This window comes from Oryza sativa, chromosome 1, assembly GCF_034140825.1.
Source record: "Oryza sativa Japonica Group chromosome 1, ASM3414082v1".
NCBI classification, from domain to species: Eukaryota; Viridiplantae; Streptophyta; class Magnoliopsida; order Poales; family Poaceae; genus Oryza; species Oryza sativa.
Genome location: NC_089035.1, coordinates 27096222 through 27120874, shown reverse-complemented (window position 1 = coordinate 27120874; position 24653 = coordinate 27096222). Strand labels below are relative to the sequence as shown.

Sequence of the window (24653 nt, the reverse complement as noted above, 5' to 3'; positions counted from 1 at the left end):
TCTGAAACACACATTTAGAGTTTGTTCGATTAATTTCCAAAAAGAAGGAGTCGAAAAGAATTGAGAAGAAATAATTTCACAACACAATAAAAGTAGAATAATTCCCTTCAAATCTCTCTAACCGAATAAGTCCTTATAGTATGTTTTATACTAAGTAGTTTAAAAGAGAAATAAGTTAAGATATGTGACAAATGTTTCTTTCATTCTATCTTTTTTTTTTGAGAGGTTTCATTCTATCGTTTTCCCCTTTGAGTTTGAGAGGAGAGCAGTGTTTTTGTTTTACACGTAGGAATGGGCTATGGAGTATGGAGTATGGAGTTGGTAACGTGGCAACTGGGAAGGAAATAGTAGGAGTAGGTGGGAAATTTGCTTTGCGCTGCATGACTGCATCCCACTTGATAGAGATGTTAATTGACTTGATGTTGTTTGCACATGAATACTGACACATGGGGCCACTACCTTGTGGGCCTACTTCTCAGTTCTCAGTCCCACCTAAACTGATTTTACGAACGGATTTCACGTAGGATTAGGGGCCCAAAAAGGTCGTTTTTACGATTTTATTTCTGATCAGAGGCTTTCAGCTAATAAAATTAAATTGCTGAGAGGTTTAGTAGAGTCTATACATATTCTTTTGCAGTTTGTTGTAACAGCAATGCAGAGGATCCTCGTTGATAGTACTACACACAAACACATTTTGTGAGCTGTGTGACGATAATTAGGGGCCTGTTCACTTTGATGCTATTTTTAACCTTACCAAATTTTGGTAAAGATAAAAAAAAGTGGCTATATTTAATTTGCTGCCAAATTTTAATTACTATATAAAAAATCCTGTTAAAATTTAGACAAGTTGTCAAAATTTTGACACCTATACCAAGTGAACAGGCCCTAGGTGCAGACAATAACCTACCTCCCCGGCCCAAAATGCTCGTGGAGTCGTTGTGTTCATGTCATTTGAGAATCTCATACCCGTGACGTGCTAATGCTAGGGTTAAACGCCTAAACTACGGCGCGGCCATGCATGTGCGCGGCGGATTGGTCACGCGCTGCGTGTCGGGTGCTATCAATTTTGTTGGATTTGATTGCAATCTCACACTCTCACAGGGTCACACCGTTTTTGGATTTGGGAAGAAAAATACTGAGGATTAGAGAGAGAGAGATTAATTTCGAGGTGTCACGAGAGAGAGACTACTATTTCTCCAGATAGTAGTAGTAACTCTTACGTCATGGACACTCCAATACACCAAATGGAGTTTCTACTAGTACCACCTAATCCAAATGATTGGTCAAACAAGAGACATCTACCAAAACTAATCGCTGCAAAAATCACCACTCCTCGAATAATACTCGCCGTGCCAAACGCTTTGGCCGCCGGAGTCCATCGCCCTACATTGCCCACCAACCGCACGCACCCAGATTCACATTCAAGTGGGCCCCACGCTCTGATCCCATAACCAACAATTATGCAGGCGAAAAATATTACTAACAAATGTAGTGTCTCAATGACAGGTGGGACCCATACCTCCCACCCGTCTGTTCTTTAAATGCGCTCGCCCAACTGCTCGCATCTTTCTCTCTGCCCGTGCCAATCTTCCTTTCCCACATCCTCCTCCGCCGCCGGCTGCTTCCCACCGGCTCCCGATCTCCGAGGCAAGCAGCGCCGCACCCGGCCGCTGCCGCCGCCGCCATGGCGTTCGAGAAGATCAAGGTCGCCAACCCCATCGTCGAGATGGACGGTTAGATCCCCCGCTTCCCTCTCCGCACCAGCAGATCTGTCCCGCGGACGAGGCGCCGTTCGCATGCGCTGGGTTTTGATATTTTTTGGTTCGTGGGTGTCGCGGAGAGATCCGCGTGATCCGGCAAATCGCTGTTGTTTTCCCGTCGAGGTTGCTTTTGTTTAGGCTAGGCGATGGTGCGTCGAGTTCGTGCGCGTAGGATTTTAGCGCGTAATCACTCTGTGGAGCCGAGCTGCCGCTGTATTAGTTTGTGGACACGCGGGAGACGATTTGCTGCCGTGTTAGAGGCCGGATTTAAGCATGTAGAGATATATGCATATATGCGATGCCCCGATGGATGATCTATGTGCAGCTGACGAAAGTATTGTGAATTGGATGCATGATGTGAAAATTTTGAATAGTGGGTTTGGAGTCCAGAATTCTGGTTGTCGTTTAGATATTGGTTATGTACTTTTGTGAGGCTATTTCCATATGCAATTGATCATGTTTGATGTCCAAACATCATCAGGACTCGTCCGAACTGTTCCTTTGTTTTTTAAATATAACGAAGGGAAGATCTCTAATGAAAAATTGTTGCAAACACTGCACATACTTATAAGTATATCAGGAATTAAGGGTATACGGCACTGTGTTTGTAATGAGTCAGAGATTATTTGCACATAATATATCAGTGAGCCTCTGTTTCATCTTATGGAACTAACTGATTTGTAATTCACCTACTCCAGGTGATGAGATGACCAGGATATTCTGGCAGTCTATCAAGGACAAGGTAATGAATATATCTCCTTATCTGTGTTGTGATTAATCTGATGTACTTGCTAATTTTTTTGTGTGTTTTTCCTGTTTTTCTCTTGTATATATTAAGCTGACAATCTTGTTTATTTCAGCTTATCTTTCCATTTTTGGATCTGGACATTAAGTACTATGACTTGGGAGTTCTCCACCGTGATGCAACTGATGACAAGGTCACCGTGGAGGCTGCAGAGGCTACTCTCAAGTAAGGAATTTAAGATATTTTAAAGTCCGTGCTAAGAAGACAATTTGTGATCACACTGTTTTCATTGATTTGTGTGGAATTTAGTTTGGTGTGTCCATCTTTAATTATTAGTAAACGACAATTTGTGTATTGTGGTAGATACTCGTAGGACCTTTCTGGATGTGTAGCTATAATAGTACACACTTTTATCGTACAACTATACCGTTTGTATGTTTCACTATTTTTGTATATCTCTTATCTTTCTAATCAAATGCCGTGCAGGTACAATGTGGCTATTAAGTGTGCGACGATTACTCCAGGTAAAAGATATATTAAGTGGCCTTTTATCTTATGCAGCTAAAAAGATATATTCTTCATTTGACTCTTATCTCTTTCTATTTCAACACTATTCCAGATGAGGCTCGGGTTAAGGAGTTCAACCTAAAGCAAATGTGGAAGAGCCCCAATGGCACAATTAGGAATATTATCAATGGTATGCTGGTACCATTAGTTTGATATAACACACAGAAATTGGCTGTTGACATTTCCCTTTCTTGTTACCTTTGACATTTCGCTTTCGTTTTACCTTTCAGGCACTGTATTCAGAGAGCCAATTATATGCAAAAATGTCCCAAGGCTTGTTCCAGGTATTTAAGAGGATATGAATCTATTCTTTATTGAATGAACTAAGTTCATCTGTAACATTGAACCATTGATGAAACCAGGATGGACTAAGCCCATTTGCATTGGAAGGCATGCTTTTGGTGATCAGTACCGAGCAACTGATGCAGTTCTGAAGGGGCCTGGCAAGCTCAAGCTGGTTTTTGGTATGGTTGCTTGGCTACACTTTATTATTTGTTCTTCACTGAACTGATATGAGTAAAATTTGATCTCGTTATATCTGTCTGTTCTTACAGAGGGAAAGGATGAGCAGATTGATCTGGAGGTGTTCAACTTCACTGGTGCTGGAGGAGTTGCTTTGTCTATGTACAACACTGATGAGGTGCTGTAAACTCCATATTTAGTTTTCTTTAGTTGAAAAGTAATGTATTTTTCTGACCATTCCTGTAACTGTTTTATAGTCAATCCGAGCTTTTGCTGAAGCTTCTATGACAACTGCTTATGAGAAGAAATGGCCGCTTTATCTTAGCACCAAAAACACAATCCTGAAGAAATATGATGGAAGGTAGTACATTTTTGCACATTTGCACCTACTATTTATTCAAATCTTGGTTTATGTATCCAGGCTATGATTGTGTATCTGACTAATCTTTTCAGGTGACATATATAACTGGTGTAATATTTTTTTGATGATGCAGGTTCAAGGATATTTTCCAGGAGGTCTATGAAGCTGGGTGGAAATCCAAGTTTGAGGCTGCCGGAATATGGTAGGTAACTTGTTTTGTTGTTTAAAATTCTCTGAGAAGCTTTTCTCACATGTGTCATGATCTTGACTTCTGGTAGGTATGAGCATCGTCTCATCGATGACATGGTTGCTTATGCACTTAAGAGTGAAGGGGGCTATGTGTGGGCTTGCAAGAATTACGATGGAGATGTGCAGAGTGATTTCTTAGCTCAAGGTACGAATATGCTAACTTCTGAACCATGAATTTCATGGGCAAAAAATGTTATCCTTTTTCCTAGTTGCATGATAAACGATGCTGACTGTTAAATAATTCACTGGATCTATAAATGTGCAGGCTTTGGTTCATTGGGTTTGATGACATCAGTATTGGTATGTAACTATGTATATTACTTCTACTTTATTGTTCATGACTAAATATTAAATATATTGTTTTAGGGTGTTGTCTTCTGTACAGTGGAAAGCCTTAATTTTGGTTGAACCCTGCCTAATATATATGACACTACTTTGTTTAATATGTAGGTGTGCCCTGATGGAAAAACAATTGAAGCTGAAGCTGCCCATGGCACGGTTACCCGTCATTTCCGTGTTCACCAGAAGGGAGGTGAAACCAGCACAAACAGCATTGCTTCAATCTTTGCTTGGACCAGAGGACTTGCACACAGGTACAAGTCCTACCTACTTTATGTCTCTAGCACTTGGAATTATTTGTTAGAAGTATTATCTTTGGTCAGCTATATGGTGAATTAGCATCATCTTATTGTTTCGCCAAATACCGAAAATAGCGAAGTAGCTCATGTCGTTCTATGCTTGGGTCTGGCTCTCTGAGTTGGATGATTAACTCATGGCAAATGCACTGTTTGTGCACTGCAGGGCAAAGCTTGACGACAATGCTAGACTTCTTGACTTTGCACTAAAACTTGAAGCTGCTTGCGTTGGAACCGTGGAATCTGGGAAGATGACCAAAGACCTTGCTCTTCTTATTCACGGGTCTTCAAAGTATGTTATGCTGTTTCAGTTTTTGCCTCATGCACTTCAGTTGTGTTTTTCTGCAAAGTTTTGTAGCTATGATAAAAGAACTCATTCTGTTTAATTTATTTTCCTTTTTGACTTGTAGCGTCACAAGAAGCCATTACCTGAACACTGAAGAGTTCATTGATGCGGTTGCTGCGGAGCTCCGGTCAAGACTGGCAGCCAACTGAGCTTTTTACAAGATACTCTTGCCAACTTCAGTGCTTCATTTCCCTTCTTTTAAAGTCATTTTGGCTGTATCACCATTACCATTCGAGTTCTCATTCTGGACTGAATGAACATTTACAGCATCGGTACAAATTGTTGTCGATCCAAGCAGTCCATAGATGCTGATATCACGTAGACGGGACCTCCCAAATAAAGGATATATAGAACAATCTGTCATTGCTGATAGTTGTTTTATCCCTATCAGTTAGCGTCCGACTGGAAAATTATCTATGTTCCTCATTTGGATGGTTTGATAATTTCTTGATTGATAATTCGTACCTTGGAATCTGGGCTGAAGGAAGCATGGTGCACAATTCGAAGTTTAATTGTGTTGTCGTAAAGAGGTTGAAGTAAGGTTTTAACTGTGAAGCTTCTGTAAATGCTTCTAGCAGCAGCGTATGATCTTTCAGCCTTGCAGAGCCCTCATGCCAGCCGTGCAGGGGGACGATATCTTCTGAACTCACAGGATTTTTCCAAACTGTAACGCGTCAGCCTATACCTATCGACTTGCTGTCGTGCTGGGATTGTGCCATTGTGGCTTTATTCATTGTCGTATGCCCCAAATGGCAGCACGCGCTCTCACCCCTCACCCGCCGGATAACAACCAGGCCAGGTGGTTTATCCTGCACGCCGGCCATTATCCCAGATGTGCAGACCTTGGGTTGTGATGTTTATCCTGCTGCATGACTACTGGGCGCCGGCCAAATCGTACGTCACGGTCGCCTGAGCTGCGCTGCCGCGACACGAGTCCAGCGGCCGACGCCGATGTGTCCCGCCACGTTCCTCCTGACCCATGCCACGCGCCGCCGTGCCGCCTCCTCACGTGCACGCAGCACACCTCCCGCGCGACATCGCAGCCCGGCTATATATACGCTTCTCCCGGCGAGGCGTCACCCTCAGCAGCCACACGAGACTACGAGAGTTCAGCGTAAAGGAAGGAAGCAGCAGCCGAGCCAAGCCTTTTGCAGCAATGTCGGGGGCGCAGGGCGCGCAGCCGATGGGCGAGACGACGCCGACGACGTACGAGTCGGTGGGCGGCGGGGAGAACCGCACGCGCACGGACCTGCGTTCGCGGGAGGACCAGGGCGCCATCCAGATCGACAAGGTGCAGGACAAGGTCGACGAGCCCGCCGCGCGCAAGGTGGACGACCGCGCCTTCGACGCCAAGCAGGTCGGCCACGGCGCCGGCGCCGACGCCGGGGCCACCGGGACCGGCGCGTGATATCGTTCACGTGAAGACCGTGCGGTAGAAAGAATGGTGCTGCTACTTTGTTGTTGTACGTGCGCCTAGAGTGTTCTTCTGTTTGTAAGAGCACCATGTGTGTGAGCCTGTAACAATAATGATGTAATAAAACTGCTCTTGAGTTTCCATTTCAGCACAGCTACAATGAAAATAACAATCATCTGACAGGCTATAGAAAACAATATTTTACAAAATCGAACTCATAATAGCCTAGACTGACTTGGGCCGATGGATCAATCAACAAACATAGAAGGAAGTGTAGAAAGATGGATCGATGTAGGAGGGCCAACAAGAAATGAGCGTCCTCAGGTGATACGCCGTTATGGTGTCGCAAGTCACTAAGGTCAATTCAGTTTAATCTATTCCTCACCCTCAATTCAGCAAGGTAGAATATCCTCCCGGAAAAAAAGAAACAAGCGATGAACAGCCGGATGCTGATTCTGTTTCACCAGCTGCGGCTCTATGGTCCCAGGATATAAAAGGTCTTCTACTGACACACCGACAGCATCTTCGCTGACGCTAGTTGCCGTCATTATTCAAGCTCTGCGAGGAGAGTCTTAATCAGTGAAAGAAAAGATGGGTTTAAGCACGAATTCAAGGTATTTGCACAAACCAGCCTTTTGAAAGATCCACCATTCACCAACTTCTTCAACTTCTCTGCATCAGATTTTGCACGATCCAAAGCCTGCACGTAAGGTCGATCAGCAAAACAATAGTTATGCAGTGCTGTTCTTCATGGGACAAGTCACTATGTTATTTCACAACATGATACCATGATACCTCCATGAATCATAGCAGTAGCTCTCAAATAGTTATCGATTAGATGCGAGCAATCGTAATTTAGTTTCTTTGAAAGCCCGAAAACCGTCATGACCAATTTCCTAGCACACTAAATATACTCAGTTTAAGGCATGGAGTGATATGGCCTATCAGTTTATTTCAGGTGGTCTCGGTGCATCACCAGCTTTCAGCCTTTTAGCAAGGAAAAACCAGTAAACTGAAATTAACAGCAATGATTTGTAGTCTATTTGTTTCATGATACTAAACCCGCATCTGCCGCTACACAACCACTCAAAGCTGAGAGCGAAAGGTGCTGAATAAAGGTAACAAATAATCCATAGGATATATTGAAGGAAATCAATTTAGTACGGATATGTTTGTATTACCTGGATCAGCGTCTCAACTCTACGTCTCATCCTGGTGTGCATGAATCCTTCAGAACACTGCCATACAGGAAACAGAAGGGACTGAGAACTTGTGAAGTTAAAAACCACAAGTCATGGAAGAGTAAAAATCATGTATATAAGCCAAAGAGAAATGTTTCACAAGCGAGCACAAGAGAACTGTGGCAAGGTTAAAATATGTCCCAATAAAGTACCGTGTCAACTACTGAATCATGAAAATCTTAAAATCCCATGCTGAAGGTGGCTTAAGAAAAATGTTCCAATTTGTTCCAAGGTGGCTTTCTGCAATAGCAATATCAGCTGTCTTGGGCAAATCAGATATTTTTCATCTTTGGAAAAAAAATTCACCCAGAATAGACTTAGGAAAATTTGATGGTATTTTGGCAGGAATCTGGTCAAAAGATCCAAATAGTGTGTTCCTTGGGGCCATTTGCAACCAAAAGAATATTATCTTCTTGGAAATAGTCCATAACAGTAGAGCTCAGTATTAAACAATGGATTTTCATCTTCACTAAGCCAAATTTAACCCATTGATGGAAAATCTGCGCATTGGATGCAATTGGTTGATTCACAATTATGGATGACAGATGCACGGACTTGATTAATTGAGAAGTATGGATCAGCCAACATAAGAAAAAAGGACCTTACCTTCACATGGTAGCTTACATAAGCATGAAAAGTCAACAAACTCCAAACTGTTTTGTCCAATTTTTTACCCTCAACATGCCGCGGGAAAACAACTGCATAAAGATGAGTTAGTGAGACAAAAAAGGGGTCTTCAATAGAAAAGAAAAACAGAAGAAAACGCTTAAATGCATATTACCAAAAGTAACAAAACCGGCATTTGCATTTAGTGCATCAGAAGGTACTCCTTTTAACTCAAGAGGTGGTACTGGAGACCACAAGCAGGAAGGGGCGTTGTTAAGAGCGCTAGTCCGCCTTGCTTCCACAAATTCCTAGATTTAACCAGAAAAGTTTAAAACAAAATAGGCAGAGCTGCCCCATCATATTGTGTCCTTCCATAAGTTGCTTCTCATAATATGGTTATGCCATCAAGAAATGGCCTCAAGACAAACTTTCACAAAACCATTAAGTTAAGGCATATATCCGTTCAAGTCTTAATGAAAGTAGTGCTAAATGCCTAAAGATCGGTTTGTTGAAGATGTCTATAAATGATCATAAAAAAACTAGAAAATGAATTGCTTGAAGCAGATAAAAGAGACAAGAAGGAAGTGTCCAAAATACCTGCAGAAAGGAAGTTGCTAAAACTATATCAATGGAATCCTGGAACCTCATAGGGTATACTACTGTAACTTTGTCTGCCTGTGAAAAAGAAATTAATCTCATGGACTGTATGAACTGAAAGTAAACGTCAAATACATAACTCTTAAATAGATTAATCTAGATTGATATATCTAAGAACCTACCTAGCTGTTCATTGCCAAAGGAAAACTATGCTTTGAAGTATGATAGATACATTTATAGGAGTTCTCAAATTTATACCTGGGGAGCAACGAAAAAGGATTCATTAGGACGGTGAACAAGAGCAACAAGCTTGTCAACATTAGGAGCCACCGTCTTTGAAGCTAGATGCTTCAGCAGAAGTTTCAGTGGTGCACCCAGCACCACCTCTCTCACAGATGCAATTTGAGTCAAGACAGCATTCCTTTGCTCTGGAATACATTAAAGTGTTAGCCGGATAATGGTTACAAGATACACATAGAGATTCCATGATTTTGATAGGCCTGACCAAAATAAATAATCACAAACAGTAATTTGATCCATTACCATGTTTGGAAGAATATGTGCAAGTATCTACAAGCAAATATATGAAGTCTGACAGTATAACAGAAATATGAGAATTCCTTCTATCAACAAGAAATGGACTTGTTCAATGGACTGCCCAAAACCTACTGACTTCCATTTCTCTTTCATTTACAGAAGGCATCAAAATCAATCCATATAGCTAAAAGATTCTACAATTAGCCAATTTATGGTCTGAGAAGCCCATGATAATTAAATGCACTATACATAACATATTTGACATTTTCGTAAAGCATCTATTTGTAAACGATGAATCCATTTCTAACCATTAGCTTGCACCAAAGTTCTATCAATGGATGACATCTCAAGGTACATAGAACCATCATCTAATTCAATCATGTAGCACAACAAGACAATGGTAACCTTGGAAAGGGAACTCTAGAACCTTCATCTGGCGGAAGCTTTGTCAAGTTTATCTTCATTGTGAGATCAAAGCCATCCTTTGGAGGATCAAGAATTTGAACGACTGGTCCATAAGCTGCCTTTATTGCCTCGATAGCACCAAGTGGAAGTCCATCATATAGCATGGCCTCAGGAGGTGGGAGGGGCAATGCTACTGATAGCACCATTACCTTTGGATTCCTCATAGAAAACTGGAACCAAAGACCAGCATTCATTAGGAAATCAAATATGAAGCAGGTAATAGTTGATCCCAACACCCAAAACATGTATAATGAAGTAATGTCAAGAGTTCAATAAATTCATAAAAGAAAAAGGAAATATGATAATTAAGCTTCTAAGGAGTTTATCTTGATTAAAGGTGAAATACAGAACCCTCCAAGCAAGGTATAATATTATATGCTCATAAGTGAAAATGATCACCAATATTATGGAAGGCTGCTTATACAAAAGATATGCGGGCAGCCTCATTATCTTGATTAGAAGGTGAAATACAATCCACTCCAATATATGATGCCAATTTTACCAAATTATTATAGAACAATTTCATTACCACAGTAGCAACAATGACTTGGATAGCATGAGATCGTGGAGCAATTCAGCACCAGAAAACAGGTCAGTTCTTTAGTTCAGGTGTTTCTGGTATTATTTTCGTGCATACAACATACCAATAACTGAACGAAGCTCTGCACCGAAATATTTAACATAGCATAACACATTCTACACATGCAGCAATGTATAGATAGCAAGCTCAATTTTAACATTAAATCTTAAGGCGGCACACAAGAATGGATATCCAGATTCGGCAGTACGGTACTACTTACCTGGATATGATACCGCACATCGTCGAATTCCACCGTGTGGCAATCGATGTCCACGCCCTTGTCGCCACTGCAAACCACACAAAACCCGCATGAGCTAAGGGCGACGAGCGGGATCAAGAAAAGGGGATGGTCGGCCGCGCAGCGACGTACCTGAGGACGCGATCCTGCAGGATCTGGAGCAGGAACCTGGACGGCGACTGGAGAAGTATCATCCCCACCTCTCTCCTCCTTCCGACCAATCTTTCTTCTTCCGCTCCTCTGCTCGACCCGACCGATTCCTCCTCGAATCAGACGAAAATCCTCCACCGTGATAGCAGCCTCGCTCGAGCTACCACTGGATCAGGGGCGCGGCTGGATCTGTCGATGTGGCTGCGAATCGGAGACGGACGAGCAGAATGGGAAGAGGAAGGAAGAAGACGAGGAGGAGGAGGGTGGAGATGTAAATCTGGTGAAATTGGAGGGGCTCCTTTGCTAAATGTGACAATGCGAGAGCCAATCAGCCAAAGCAGTCGGCGTAGTGGAATCCATCGCTAATATGAACCCTCCGATCTGAATCGGACGGCTGAGATTTCCGCCCTGCGCAGTTAATCCCCCCCCCCCCCCCCCCCAAAACTTGCCGTGTCCAAGCCGTCGCCGTCGCCGCTGGAATGATCGGCGGCGTCGGCCGCAGCAGGCGGCGTGGCCGTGCGCCGCCAGTTCTGCCCTCGAGCGCCGCCGCCCGCCGCGCCGAGCACTCCGTCTCTTGCTGGTCAGTGAAGTAGAGAGATTCTGACTCAAAACCGCTCGATCTAGTCAGATTTTAGTAGTACTAGTTAGCTTCTTACCCTCACCAAACCCTAAGTCGCGGCTAAATCGAGCCTATGCTTGCGTTCTTCGTAATTATTTTCCCAGTACTTTTACATTGGTTTCTTGTAGAGCAGAGCTTGATTTAGAGCTTGTAGGATGCGGGCAACCGTTAGGCGAAATTATAAAGCTTGATTTGGAAATTTAACATGGGTTGGCAATGTTGTAGTTTCCATTCTTCTAGTAGTACACTTTCAACAGTTGGTGAAAATTCGATTTGTGTGTTGTATCGATTTACCAAATTTCAGTGATGTATCCTGTTGGGTTCACTGGTTCAGACCTGCTGTTGGGATACACCATTCATCCTCAGCCCTAATCCTGATAAATTGAATTGTCTCCCCTGCATCTAGCCATCCGCAGAATGGTTTTAATTTTCAGGACAACAAGTTTCTCTGTTCCTTTTAAATCTGCTTATCAGCTTATCATGGAAAAATTGCATTCGACTCTATATAGTACTGCATGAGATGTTGGACACGTATTTTATCTTTCATTTATTCTTCAATTTCTTGTATATTTCAATGCAGTTTACTCCTGTCATTTTGTATTAGTGGAGGCAATGATTATTATATTCACTTACTGTGCTTATACAAAATTTAGGTACTGTGACTGCAAAATATATTCCTTCAATGACATCATATTTAATTTGGGATGGAGATATGCTAGGTATGCTTTATCTTAACTTTTGACCTTTTATCTTCTTTAATTACTCAGTGTTTCTTTGATGTGCATATTGTACCCTTTTTCCCCGCGAAAAGAGGAATATATTTATATAATTACCCATGGACTTTTACATACTATAAACAAGAATATAGCCAAGTTAGCACCTTATTTCATTTTTGTACATAAGATGCAAAGGTTTCTTTTCTTTAAAAAGAATGAGAAAAAATGCACTCTAGGAGCCATCTGTACCATTTGGAGTTAAATTTCTTCGCTGTTGCTGAAAGTTTTAGCTCATGCCCCTTTGGGGAGGTGTAATCTGATGGGGTAACCATATTGATAGTTTCCTTGCTGCTCACTATGCTGATGCCAAGATATTTGAAGTTATGGTAAATTAGTTAACTTTCTTTTTGGCAGATACATGAGAGCATGGTTTTCTGCAGGGGTTTATTTCTCTGTTGTTGCTTTAGTTGGAATATCAGTGGTAAGTTCAGTGTCGAATAATTACCAATACTCTGAAATACGTATGCCAACTAAAAAATGTTCATTACCTTACCTATATCATGAATCTGTTGACATTGTTGCTTAAATCGTTAGAACAGCCAGCACACCCTATCAATCTCGACATTTGTTTTTATGAACTGTGTAGGATATCACTGGGATAGTAGTGGTCTTCATCCTTTCTTTAAAATTTTGGAAAGTTTCATATGTTGTACTTGCCTTGAAATGTGCACGTTTATGTACTGTGGTCTGTTGCATGTTTCAGATGCTATTGTGGGACTCAATTGGTGCAGTTTATTTCAGTGGTCGGTCATTTAGTACCTGGCTACAAAATCTACTGGTGACTACAATTTGTCCCTTCATTTTTCAACTTCTAACATCAACCATTCAGCATGCCCTTAATCTATTGCAGGCTTCCAGCTTTGGCATATCAATAATGGACATCGCAGCAATCATAGCATCAACAGTTTTTTCTATTGCTTTTCACGAATTTGGACATGCTGTTGCAGCTGCAAGGTCCTTATTTGCTGACCTACATTTTCTACGAGATGTTCTGCATGTGTTTGCATTCATTTGCAGAAGGCATACTTTATATGTTGACTTACAATATTAACTTTCACCCGCTTACAGTATTCCTTTCGCACATTGCTGACACATTCATTGCTAAATATGCAACAGCGAGGGCATACAGATTGAGTATGTTGCGGTATTCGTAGCTGCACTTTTTCCTGGGGCATTAATTGCTCTGAACTGTGACCAGCTGCAAAATTTACCTCTTTTTTCTATGCTTCGGATTTATTGTGCAGGGATTTGGCATAATGTTATGGTAAGTAACGCTGGCGTGCATGGATTATTTTTTTTTAAAAAAGAAGTAAAATATCTTGATTTTATTTGACCATATATTTCTATTCCTTTTAATTTTAAAGCGCATTTCCATCTATTTTCAGTATTTGTGGCATGCATGCTAACCTATAGAGACCAGAAGTTGTGAATTAAAAAAAGGAGCACATTTGAGAAATGCCAGTTCGGCAGTTCTGCATTACTGCTGCAGCTTCTTATCATATTTTTGTAAGCACGTTCATTCATAATGATGTTTATTTATGATTTCATGTCTAATAGTTATGTGGAGTATGTGTCATCATGGCATTATTACTACCTGTGGTGCTGTATCCTCTCTTTGTGACTGGTGGTCTTATGGTAAGTCTGTTTCTTTGAACTTGTCCTTATTTAGATCTCCATGATCCTTCATGTTCTAAAAGGCTGTCAGAACAGATTACAGGAGTCCCAGAAGCATCTCCTCTGTCAGGATACTTGTCTGCTCACAATTTTATCCTTTCTGTGGATGGATTGAACATAACAAGAGCTGATGAATGGATGAAAATGCTTACTCAGGACAATGTAGTACAAATAAGCAGCCGTGATCTCCTTGAAGGCTCTGAAGGCTATCGTGCCACTGGTTCTAGAAAGGGTTACTGTGTTCCCAACTCATGGATGGATGCAAGCAAGAATCTTTGGCAGATAAATGACAAGCTATCTTGCCCAGATGATCTGGTAGCCTTTCAAAGAATGAGTGAGAAAGGTATTGGCAAGAAGGAAGTTGAAGACAAATATTGTTTGATTGCAAAAGATGTTGTCAAGCTTAAAAAATGTGGAAATGGATGGCGGGGGGCCGAAGATGGCAGAAGCAACTTTGCATGTTTGGAGGTAAAATAACACTGAATTAGAGCCCTTAGGAATAATCCTGGAGGATTGGTTCCTTATTATAGTATCGCTTATCCTTTTGCATTACCTTTCTCTTATTTATACATTTTTTGATCGATTCTGACAGGATGAGTACTGTTTGGTGCCTGTTCTAGGCCCTGGGATTTCATGGATAGAGATCTCTTATGCCAGACCTTATTCTTTGGAGTGCTTACAGAAAGAAAGGAACTCATCATTGCTGCATGATGGAAATAATAACCCTGGATTGGGTCCTTGCCAGGGAACTTTTGTTTATGCGGGTGATCTGTTATCAGCAGCACATTCTATTAAGTTATCCTCTTACCGACCTCGATGGCCTCTCTTGCTTTTCATTGCAGATGTTCCTCGTATCTTGCAAGATGGTTTAAGTTGTTTATTTCGTGTGTCTGCAGCATTGGCTGTAGTCAATTGCTTACCAGTATGTTCTCTATTGAAGTTTCATTCTTTATTGTTCATCTTACATTCTCACATCATGCCTCAGTGCCTCATGACATTGCCCTACATGTAGGATTTCCTTCTTTTTTTATCTTATTCTTTGCAGCAAAGGAATTTGGCAAATAATTTGAGAAAAGTAAAAACATGCATGATATGATAGTTGAAAGTTGAAAGCTGAAACCCTTGAAGTACTGATATTTGCTAGAAACCTGCCGTTTGGCCTATTGTTGTTGCTATTTGCTTAAGCTCCTCCTTGTATTCTTCTGAAACCCCAACATATACAAATCAATTGGTTACAGAATGCTTTAGCTTTCTATGCTCTTCTTTTCTGAAGTCACTTCGATTTTGTAGCACCTGGCTTAAATTTACACTGCATTAAAGTAACATACTGCGTGCACAGTATAGTACTTTTTTTAGCACCTAACCATGAAACGCTGCAGGTGTACTTTCTTGACGGGGAAGCGATTTTGGAGACTATGTTAAGCTACTTTTCTTGGTTTACTCGGAGACAGCAGCGCAATATTCTTAAGGTTTGCCGCTTTTTGTGGACGATCTTGTCCATTGTTTTGTTCTCAAGAACCCTGTATTCCATGACACTATATTATGGCTTTGTATAACTCCTTTATATGGAAATGTCTCTTTTTTTTTTTTGAGTTTATCTTATCATAATACCATAGATCTGATCAACTGTATGAGATCATACACAATACTGGTAATATGTAAGACGGATGCTCTCCTGGTCTCCTGACAAAATTGCAGGCCAGCATTGTTACAGAACAAAGTGGCCTTAACTTTAGTGAGTTTATGATTAAAATTTAGACAATTCCCGAGCCCTCATGCTTGTAGAATATTTTGACCCAAGATATGAGTGGGTTTGTGGGTATGCACCTCACTGTTGTAAGTTAAAACGGGAATATCAAATTTCAATTGATCTCAACATGTTTCGGTGGAGATCTGTTTGATTTTGGTAGTGAACATGTCAAACTGTTATTGTCATGATTCTAAATTTGGTGCACTTTATTTAGAGAACAAATCGTCATTGCAGGCATATCTTTCTGATCAACTAGGCAAATGTTTAAATTTTAAACAATAGGAAAATAAGTGTACTCTCTCCATCTCCATCCCAAAATATAGGCCATGTTTAGTTCGGTGCCAAATTTTTTTTGACGTATTTGACACACATTTGAAGTATTAAACGTAGACTAATAACAAAACAAATTACAGATTTGGACTGTCAACTGCGAGACGAATCTTTTGAGCCTAATTAATCCATAATTAGTAAATGTGGGTTACTGTAGCACTTATGGCTAATCATGGCGTAATTAGGTTTAAAAGATTCGTCTCGCAATTTACATGCAAACTGTGCAATTGGTTTTTTTTCTTCCACATTTAATGCTTCATGCATATGTCTAAACATTTGATGTGATGGAAAAATTGGAAGTTTGAAGAAATAAGGCTGTGTTTAGATTGGCCCAAAGTTTAGAATTTGGTTGAAATTGGAGACGATGTGACTGAAAAGTTGTGTGTGTATAAAAGGTTTGATGTGATGGAAAGTTGGAAGTTTGGAAAAAAACTTTGGAACCAAACACACCCTAAGTAGGAATCTAAACACAGCCATAGTAACCGATTAGACACTACCTATTACTACGAATCTAAACCTAGTAGTACTATATCAGAGTAGACATCATCTAATACTGGGAACAGAGGGAGTACATTTACAGTTTTACTTGACATTTTTGCCTAAAACTACGTCACACTTCAACTAATCGCACCAATCTATCACTACATTACAATAGCGTGTCGATTCATTAAATAGGCAACTGCATCAAAAATCACCCTGGGAAACCATGCAATAGGCCATGCACAGTGAGAAACGATTGTCCTAAAATATTAGTATTGCCGTCTAAAATATAAGGGATTTTGGAACGTATTGTATCCAGATAATATCCAGGTGCATCCCCATAATCGACAGAGGTAGTACTTAGCATATTCATGTCTCAGATCGCCTGCTGTTAAAAGAAAAGGATACAGAGATGCCCAACTCTTCATTGAAGTAAGCAATCTTGGCCAAGCATTTGTATATTCAGTACTTAGGTAGGTTTTTTTCCCAATGTACAAATAGTTGAGATGCCAGGCTATACTAAAGCTACCAATACATTTCCAGCCTTAATTGAGGCCTCAGCAGGAAATAAACAGCACACTACACCACCCTATAGCTAAACTTTGCTTCAACATGACCGGAGGACGTTTCCTCTTAAAACATGGGAACCGTGTATCTGGAGCTTGCAACTCTTAGCCTTCTCAGTTGAGCAGAGACAAATACAAAGCCAAAAAAAAAACACGAAAACGAAGAAGAAGAAAAGATTAGGGTTCAAGCAGAAAACCGTAGAAACAAATCTCAAACAAGGCCTCGCTTAGGATTTGCACAACTGCTAATCAAGTGTGGATGACGTTGCCATTTGCAAAGTATCCGTTTACCAAGCTGTCCAGTGGCTTCTTGGCATGGTAAATCGTCTTTTTGGGAATGGGAAATCTGGGCATAGGATTTGGATTGACAATGTTGGAACTTGGTTGGAGCAAAGTTTCTAGTTGTCCAGATGCTGCTGCTATTAATCCTGTTAGCAGAGATGCAATGTTAGTTCAAAAAGGAGGAGCTTTTGCCTGCACCTTTCATATACAGAATAAAGTCAATCATGGAGAATCGAAATGAACAACCGCAGTGAATATGAAACTGAAAACAATGTTCCTTGGCCATATTTGGTACATCACTACACAAGCATCATAGTAGAGGTTAAGACCCCGTTCTGGCTGAGATTATTTGCGATTATCCTTGCCATGCTTCCAAAATTACAATGTCTCCAAAAACTTTGTATTCACATTGCTTAGACCACTTATTCTAAGCTATTTGTTAGGTTTATAATATGTAACGTTTATTCTTTCCTATAAATAAATCGATCATTCATCAGCTTCATCCTCATACAAATTGATGTCATAACACAGTAGATGCAAGCAGAAGCATCAGAATATTTGTCTGAGTAAAACTGCATTACCTAAGAAAAGTGGAGATGGCTTCCCTGGTCTTGACTTGAATTCAGGATGGAACTGTACTCCAATGAAAAATTTATGACTGGGTAGTTCAATAATCTGCATAGAGTAGAGCATCATATGTTAAGTAATACAAAATGTTTTTGCATAGACTTTTTGTGAAGATTGAAGCAACTGTTTTCCAATTCTACCTCCATGCGTCTTCCACTCTCATCCTTGCCAACAAATGAAAGTCCGGCCTTCTCAAACTCTGGTACCATTTCAGGATTTACCTGAAAAACAGTGAAGTCTTCACTGTTATACAGTGAAGAATGGGAACATGGAATGATCTATGAATGAATTTTTTTTGTTTGGCTAACCTCATATCTGTGTCGATGTCTTTCGTCTACGAATCTAGCATTACCATACCTAAGATAATGCATCCCATTATTTATCCATAGTAAACATCAAATGCACAATATACAAAACACAAGCAAAGAAGTCCAGGATTATTATCTTACAGCTTTGCAGATTTGCATGCAGTGGCATGGAAATATGTTCTCCTTGATCCAAGCCGCATAGTTGCCCCCATATGGGTTTTGGAACCCTACGTAATAGTTATGCAAATTATATGGATCAATGCTGATGCTTAATAGATAGTAATAGTTACCAAAACTGTAAAGGGAATGTAATCTACCTCTGGCATGAAAATGACGCAGGGTGACATTGTATCTGGGTCAAACTCTGTGCTATTTGCACCCGGTAATTTCATGATAGAACAGGCAAAATCAATCACTGCAATTTGCATACCCAAGCAAATGCCGAGATAAGGAACATTATTTTCTCGTGCATATTTTGCAGCAAGAATTTTTCCCTGAACACCTCTATCTCCAAAGCCTCCAGGGACAAGTATACCCTCTGCACCCTGAAATGTAAATTTTCTTCAAATGGCTGAGCATAACTTATCAAAAATTCAAGGGGCCATTCGAGTATGTAAACTGTGTTAACCTTGAGTAGCTTCCATGCTTTTTTATGGGCTTCAGGGGTCTGTACAAATAAACATATCCAAGACATTAGTAGGAACTACATTGAGGAAAACAAAATCACTGAAGTCCAAACCGCACTAACCTCTTTGGCTGCAGAATCTTCAAGATCACAGGAAGGAACCCACTCCACTACAAGCTTTCTTCCCATAGCAACCGATGCATGCAAAAGTGCCTGAAATAAGGGTCATTAAGATAAATCAGTGAACAAGAACAGTCAATATTGTCATATATTTGTAACCTCACATATTCAGCTGAACATTTAAGACATGCATGTATGATTTATAATACCTGCACATGCCTACAATGAAGTTATAAGTTCACATCACAATTAAAGAATTGGAAAGGCATACAATCTAAATAAACTTAAATGCTTTTAGCTTAGTATCGTTTTACTATTTGTAATCAAGTGTCGAGTCATGTCTATCTAGTTATCATCTAGAAAATTCAAATTAAGAATCATGCTGATCTTGGATGCAAATACAAGTGCATTTATTAGTAACTTGACCTTTAGAACAGACAGGTAGGAATCGGACAGCCCAGTATATTTTCCAACCATCGCAATCTTAACCTGGAACATTGCACAGTAATGATCAGTTTTCAACAAAAATTTTGACAAAAAAAAAACTAAGTGGTAAAACTCTACTAAGACCCCAATAACAACAATAATAACATGAAGTGAACAAATAAATATATATATACCGTAGCCTTCAACTTGTCAAACTTGCTGGCTCTTTCGGTCCATTCAACCAACTTGGGTTCTCGTGGTACTTTACCGACACTGCATACATGAACGAAGGAAGCCATCAGAATTTCTTTTTGAGGCATTGAACTGATGAATGAACTTATTACATAACCATGGAAAATACATACAATTGAAGGTCTAGAACTTTCAGAATAGCTTCATGGGCCCTTTGGTCCTACAAGATCCATTGCAGATGATTAAATATGCAACATGCAAAACTTGAATATATGCATTGCAACATAGGCGTATTATACCCTTAGCAACAAGGGGATGTGCCAAATGTTTGTAACGTCATGGAGATTAATAATACTTGAGACCTGCAACATAAGTTGCATTGTCAGCATGAAGTTAAGACATAAAACCTAAAAGAAACCTTGAAACCGCAAGAATTATCCTTACTGGAACGTGACAAAATTGTGAGAGCTTTGCTTTCACGTTTTCTTCCAGTGGCTGTCAAAAGCATTGAGATGATCAATATAACAATTTTTGGGACAAAAGGAAATGAACCACTGAATGCTCTGACGAATGAAAAAAAAATGACTAGATAATGTACCTCGGTACTGCGACATGCTAAAATGTCAGGTGCCAATCCAAGGCCTCTTAGCCCACGAACACTATGCTGGGTAGGTTTAGTTTTCTACATGAGAAAAAAAAATCATCATTTGCAAGAGAACATCACACTGCAGCGAGTTCACATAACAGTTACACTATTTTGAAAGGCTCAACAACACTTCAGTACATTGAAAGTTCTTTTGTTTATGTTTCTACTTTTTGCCACCTCTTTTTTTTTTTTTAAAAAAAGAAGCAACTCTGTGAAAACAACTGTAGGTAAGATTAAGACTTTATAATTCAGGCAAATTGTTACTTTCAGAAACTAGAGTTTAGAGAAAACAGCCATCTACAAGCCAACCAGATGTAGATCAACCAAGAAAAGAAAAAAAAAAAGAAAAGGTCAACTAACTGAAAATCTCACAACCACCATCCTTAACAGGAAACAGGAAGTATGTTTTTTAATATAATTAAAAACGTGTCATGAACCCTAATAAACTGCAAATATTATAACCTCTCATATGTTTGATATGTCTCGTTGTTTCAGATAAGCAGAACTTACCTGTTCACCAACTACATTTAAAACTGGAACAAGACTGACATGGACCAGACAGAAGTTTCCAGGTCCTACAACATAGAATGACGTAGGAAAAATGTTAACTGAAACTAAACCGAGACCATAATAAACATATAGGCAAGATTTAGTTGTTTTCTCACCAACACGGTAGGAAAATTGACCTAATGCTTCAATAAAGGGCATTGATTCAATATCCCCTGCATCAAGAATGCCACTGTCATTATGCGACGAAAAGATTTTGTCCCCTGCAGCGGCATACTTACACAACTTTGGGAACATTTGAGCAGAAATAAACTACACTAGAGTGTTTGAAGTACAAGATTTTGTGATTTCAGATTTAGTAGATAGAATTGTTTTTTTCTTTACCTATGGTGCCACCAAGTTCTATGACACAAACATCAGGAGGTCCTTCTTTACCATCGACCGGATTCATCGCTACACGTTCAATCCAATCTTGAATTTCATCTGTAATATGTGGCACAACCTGAAAAGGAAAATATGGACAAATTAAGTAATAAACATAGATATTTCTCACATTAAAGCTTCCCACCACATACTGGTCACACACCTGAATGGTTTTCCCCAAGTAGTCTCCTCTCCTTTCTTTGTTAATGACTGACTGGTTTGAGCATTAAAAAAAATGCCATTAACTTCCAGAGGATGAAATCAGCAGCTAGAGTTGATGTTAAAAAGGAATTTCACAGGCACCATCAACAAAAAATCACATAAAAACCGTATCAAAAGAGCTGTATTACATTTACTCTAACTTACATGGTAACAACACAGCTAACTGCTACTAGGGTGGGTTTCAACAGTATTTTTACTGTTGTAGACCTAGTTACCTAGTCTAATCTTCATCCTGTACAAAATTCAGGTAACCAGTAGAAGAAAGATTATTTATTGGCAAATGACAGAAGCAGCCAACAAAGCATCGGCTCTACAATTAAGCACCATGTGACAGGTTGAATCTTATCAGTAGCTTCCGACAACAGTGGCAGACTGAGGCCCAGATGATTCTGCACATGCATAATTGTACTGCAGTGGATCTTACGATGAAACATAAAGTGACTCAATAAAGATTTGTGGGCTCCATGCACATTCAGTCAATCAAACGTTCAATATAACTGGCGGGTACCCATGAACCATGCTGGTTTCTTATTGTCAATTTTTTTAGTATAAAAAAGGGGAAAACTTTTCTCCTGCTTCTTAAGAAAGGAAGTACAAACCAAAACTTTTTGACTTGATTACACAATGTTCATTAGAATTGTCGACTGTGCATGGACAAGGGCTATCAGATTCAGTTACCTGATATATTTTTCCCGTGGTTATGTTGTTATCACGGGTCAATTTGATGTCCAGAAAACGTTCGTAATTTCCAAGGTCCAAGTCCACCTTCAAGAAAGAAGAGGAAAGAAAGTCCAATTATCCAAAGAGATCACATCCATAAAACCCATTTTTAATAAGCATGGGAACTGTGCAACAAGAAAATATGTTCAGAAAACTGCCATGGTCATCCATCAACAGCATGGAATTTCTGGTAAGAGAGGCACAAAAATGGGAGACGTTGGGTGGCTTGTAGTTAGTTACCTCTCCACCATCGTCCAAAACGAAGACCTCACCATGCTCGAACGGAGACATGGTTCCAGCATCAGTGTTGAGGTATGGGTCTGCAGATGGGTAGCCATAAATGAGAATAGGTAAGAAATTGAGAGCAGGGGGTACTAATTGACTCTTCAGGAAACAGAAGTTAGAGAACTAAATGGTTTCTTCAGTGCGTTCACCAACTTCTTGTACTATAAAGACCTTGCAGCTAAATCTTGTACGGAGTAAATGGTTTCTTCAGTGTGTTAGAGGTATGGGAGAAGTTGATGGTTCAGCCATTGTTTTCTCAAAAATATATGTTACATATCGGTTTTAATGAAAAGAAACGAATATCTTCCTTCAAAAACGCTACAGGAAAAATGGATGAGATGACAAACTTGCTTTCAACAACTTCAGATTTCGTCTCTTTGAAGGAACTAAGATTGTGACACCAACTCAAGATCAGATATCCACTTCATCAAGACAATAACGAGTAACCAAAATCTAAAAAAACAAATATTTAATGAGCAGAAAGTGGATGGAAACACCGAGAAAAACTTGAGTCACCAAAAGCATATAATTAGGGGGGAAATGCAAAGTTTAACATAGTGATGCAGATGAGTAGAAAACTCAGGATTGTCTGCTCACATGTACAGAACAAAAATAGATATACATTAAGTACAAGCGGCCGATAATTAACTCGTCTGTAGCTCAAAACAAGAGGCAGTGACAAAGAAATGCTAAAATGGCGCGAAATAGACAACTGTAAGAACTAAGAACCCATGTATAACGAACAGAGAAGCAAAAGCTTAATGTGTTGACAGACAAACGAGTGAGTGTTCATCCAAATGCACTTGTGTTGTGCATAGCAGCCATGTCGGAAGAACATCAAAGCTTCAAAGCTCAAACATTGCACAAAGCCGCTCGTTGAGCCCATTTTATTTCAGCATAATATTTTAGACAAATTTCAGCTTAATTTGTAGAAAAATTTCCAGCTTAATTAACATCACGATGTATAAGCTCGCCAGCAACCAAACGTGTTCACTCTGGCAGTTGCCACGCGGCCACAGACAGGAGACAGCGCCCAAAGTATTCGGGAATGCTGCTGCTTCCTTTTCCCCAAAAACAACACTTGCTCCACAACTGCAACGACAAAAACAAGGTAGTAGTACTATTCCTTTCTGAACCCTGTGGGTTCCAAATTTCAATCGAGACGAGGGAAGGCGTAAAAATCCAAACTTTTCCGCGGGGAAAAAGAAAATAAATCCGCCCTTGTTGGTTTCTACGCTCGCGGCGGGCCATTCTCGCGCCAGAAATGCCCCCAAAAAAAAAGACGGGGCATGAACGAAACGGAGGGGGAGAAGAACCAATGGCTAACCAATCTTGATGGTGGTGACGCGGAGCCCGCAGGCCTTGAGCACGACGCCGATGCTGCTCGCGGTCACGCCCTTGCCGAGGCCGCTCACCACCCCTCCTGTCACCAGCACGTACTTCATGGTGGGAGCTCAAATTAGCTCTTTGGCTATGTTTTCTCTGCAAGAACAGCTTGGTGAGGACTGAGGAGAAGCTGGCAAAGAGACCACGAGCTCTCTGCTGCTCAGTTCTTGGCTCAGGGGCAGAGCTGGAGTGGGAGGAGATGAGAAGAAGAACCAAGAAGGGAGAGAGGTTCTGCAATGGGGATGTGAGGAGCACTCGAGGTGAGGGCTTTTAAATAGGCAATCCTCAGCTCAGCGCCTCAGCGCAGCGGGCCTGGAGGAGGGGGACAGCCCTTACTACAACTCAAGTCCCTCCGTTTGACACGACTTTTTAAGTACGTATTTGACCATTCGTCTTATTTAAAAAATTTAAGTAATTATTTATTCTTTTCATATCATTTGATTCATTGTTAAATATACTTTTATGTACACGTATAGTCTTACATATTTTATAAATTTTGTTAATAAGATAAACGGTTAAATATGTGCTAAAAAGTTAACGGTGTCAAATATTTTAAAACGGGGAGAGTATTAAATTAATTAATTTTTATATAAATCGATCATGAAATGCGAAATTTATACTAAAACCTCCCTCACGTAGGGATGTAAGCGTGCAGCCCGCTATCCCACGTTAGGCTGCGTTGTAACTTTCCCTACTTCTCATCTGCTTGGAGCACACATTTCACAAACTACTAAAT

General features: G+C 40.3%; 5 protein-coding genes across 9 annotated transcripts; 3 read left to right on the top strand and 2 right to left on the bottom strand.

Moving 5' to 3' along the window:
- The first annotated feature begins 1575 nt into the window (after positions 1-1575).
- LOC4324176 (cytosolic isocitrate dehydrogenase [NADP]) lies at positions 1576-5599 on the top strand. The gene is made up of 15 exons (XM_015756921.3): positions 1576-1733; positions 2459-2502; positions 2621-2730; positions 2992-3029; positions 3125-3202; positions 3303-3356; positions 3435-3536; positions 3627-3712; positions 3792-3895; positions 4029-4097; positions 4174-4289; positions 4410-4444; positions 4595-4737; positions 4946-5071; positions 5190-5599. The coding sequence occupies exons 1-15, from the start codon at positions 1685-1687 to the stop codon at positions 5272-5274; spliced, it is 1239 nt and encodes a 412-aa protein (XP_015612407.1). The 5' UTR covers positions 1576-1684; the 3' UTR covers positions 5275-5599.
- A 610-nt stretch (positions 5600-6209) lies between these two features.
- LOC4324175 (uncharacterized) lies at positions 6210-6687 on the top strand. The gene has a single exon (XM_015756944.3). It carries the CDS (start codon positions 6282-6284, stop codon positions 6531-6533), a length of 252 nt encoding a protein of 83 aa, XP_015612430.1. The 5' UTR covers positions 6210-6281; the 3' UTR covers positions 6534-6687.
- LOC4324174 (actin-related protein 2/3 complex subunit 2A) lies at positions 6658-11173 on the bottom strand. The gene is made up of 10 exons (XM_015756935.3): positions 10936-11173; positions 10786-10852; positions 9948-10155; positions 9242-9411; positions 8984-9061; positions 8562-8694; positions 8387-8478; positions 7721-7777; positions 7168-7239; positions 6658-7097 (listed from the first exon to the last, which is right to left on the bottom strand). Exons 1-10 carry the CDS (start codon positions 10995-10997, stop codon positions 7074-7076), a joined length of 963 nt encoding a protein of 320 aa, XP_015612421.1. The 5' UTR covers positions 10998-11173; the 3' UTR covers positions 6658-7073.
- A 227-nt stretch (positions 11174-11400) lies between these two features.
- Positions 11401-15612, top strand: LOC4324173 (membrane-bound transcription factor site-2 protease homolog). Of its 4 annotated transcripts, none has more exons than XM_015766884.3 (10): positions 11401-11533; positions 12226-12291; positions 12703-12769; positions 13052-13126; positions 13199-13302; positions 13465-13612; positions 13906-13983; positions 14059-14490; positions 14615-14944; positions 15402-15612. In XM_015766884.3, the coding sequence occupies exons 1-10, from the start codon at positions 11433-11435 to the stop codon at positions 15576-15578; spliced, it is 1578 nt and encodes a 525-aa protein (XP_015622370.1). In that variant the 5' UTR covers positions 11401-11432; the 3' UTR covers positions 15579-15612. The 4 variants fall into 4 exon arrangements, with proteins under 4 accessions (XP_015622370.1, XP_015622369.1, XP_015622372.1 ...); XM_015766883.3 differs by having other exon boundaries at positions 13178-13302; XM_015766886.3 differs by lacking the exon at positions 12703-12769.
- Positions 15613-17009: 1397 nt separating this feature from the next.
- Positions 17010-24163, bottom strand: LOC4324172 (uncharacterized). 2 transcript variants are annotated; one of them, XM_015766772.3, is made up of 21 exons: positions 23859-24163; positions 22487-22566; positions 22205-22291; positions 21468-21518; positions 21266-21383; positions 21040-21096; positions 20885-20949; positions 20327-20410; positions 20173-20223; positions 20028-20090; positions 19902-19948; positions 19731-19809; positions 19537-19599; positions 19114-19203; positions 18994-19032; positions 18683-18910; positions 18507-18592; positions 18366-18414; positions 18198-18278; positions 18012-18105; positions 17010-17576 (listed from the first exon to the last, which is right to left on the bottom strand). In XM_015766772.3, the coding sequence occupies exons 1-21, from the start codon at positions 23974-23976 to the stop codon at positions 17398-17400; spliced, it is 1809 nt and encodes a 602-aa protein (XP_015622258.1). In that variant the 5' UTR covers positions 23977-24163; the 3' UTR covers positions 17010-17397. The 2 variants fall into 2 exon arrangements, with proteins under 2 accessions (XP_015622258.1, XP_025883338.1); XM_026027553.2 differs by having other exon boundaries at positions 21266-21518.
- Between the last annotated feature and the right edge of the window lie 490 nt (positions 24164-24653).

Coding starts and splice junctions, on each gene's coding strand:
- LOC4324176 (XM_015756921.3), top strand. CDS start 1,685: ATGGCGTTCGAGAAGATCAAGGTCGCCAACCCCATCGTCGAGATGGAC. Junction 1,734..2,458: donor CCCCATCGTCGAGATGGACG/GTTAGATCCCCC, acceptor CACCTACTCCAG/GTGATGAGATGACCAGGATA. Junction 3,713..3,791: donor CTATGTACAACACTGATGAG/GTGCTGTAAACT, acceptor ACTGTTTTATAG/TCAATCCGAGCTTTTGCTGA.
- LOC4324175 (XM_015756944.3), top strand. CDS start 6,282: ATGTCGGGGGCGCAGGGCGCGCAGCCGATGGGCGAGACGACGCCGACG.
- LOC4324174 (XM_015756935.3), bottom strand. CDS start 10,997: ATGATACTTCTCCAGTCGCCGTCCAGGTTCCTGCTCCAGATCCTGCAG. Junction 7,240..7,720: donor GAGTTGAGACGCTGATCCAG/GTAATACAAACA, acceptor CCTTACGTGCAG/GCTTTGGATCGTGCAAAATC. Junction 7,098..7,167: donor GTGGATCTTTCAAAAGGCTG/GTTTGTGCAAAT, acceptor CTCTCCTCGCAG/AGCTTGAATAATGACGGCAA.
- LOC4324173 (XM_015766883.3), top strand. CDS start 11,433: ATGATCGGCGGCGTCGGCCGCAGCAGGCGGCGTGGCCGTGCGCCGCCA. Junction 13,303..13,464: donor CATGCTGTTGCAGCTGCAAG/GTCCTTATTTGC, acceptor AATATGCAACAG/CGAGGGCATACAGATTGAGT. Junction 14,491..14,614: donor GCAACTTTGCATGTTTGGAG/GTAAAATAACAC, acceptor CGATTCTGACAG/GATGAGTACTGTTTGGTGCC.
- LOC4324172 (XM_026027553.2), bottom strand. CDS start 23,976: ATGAAGTACGTGCTGGTGACAGGAGGGGTGGTGAGCGGCCTCGGCAAG. Junction 20,950..21,039: donor TCAATTTTCCTACCGTGTTG/GTGAGAAAACAA, acceptor TCTATGTTGTAG/GACCTGGAAACTTCTGTCTG. Junction 20,411..20,884: donor TAAATGTAGTTGGTGAACAG/GTAAGTTCTGCT, acceptor TTTCTCATGTAG/AAAACTAAACCTACCCAGCA.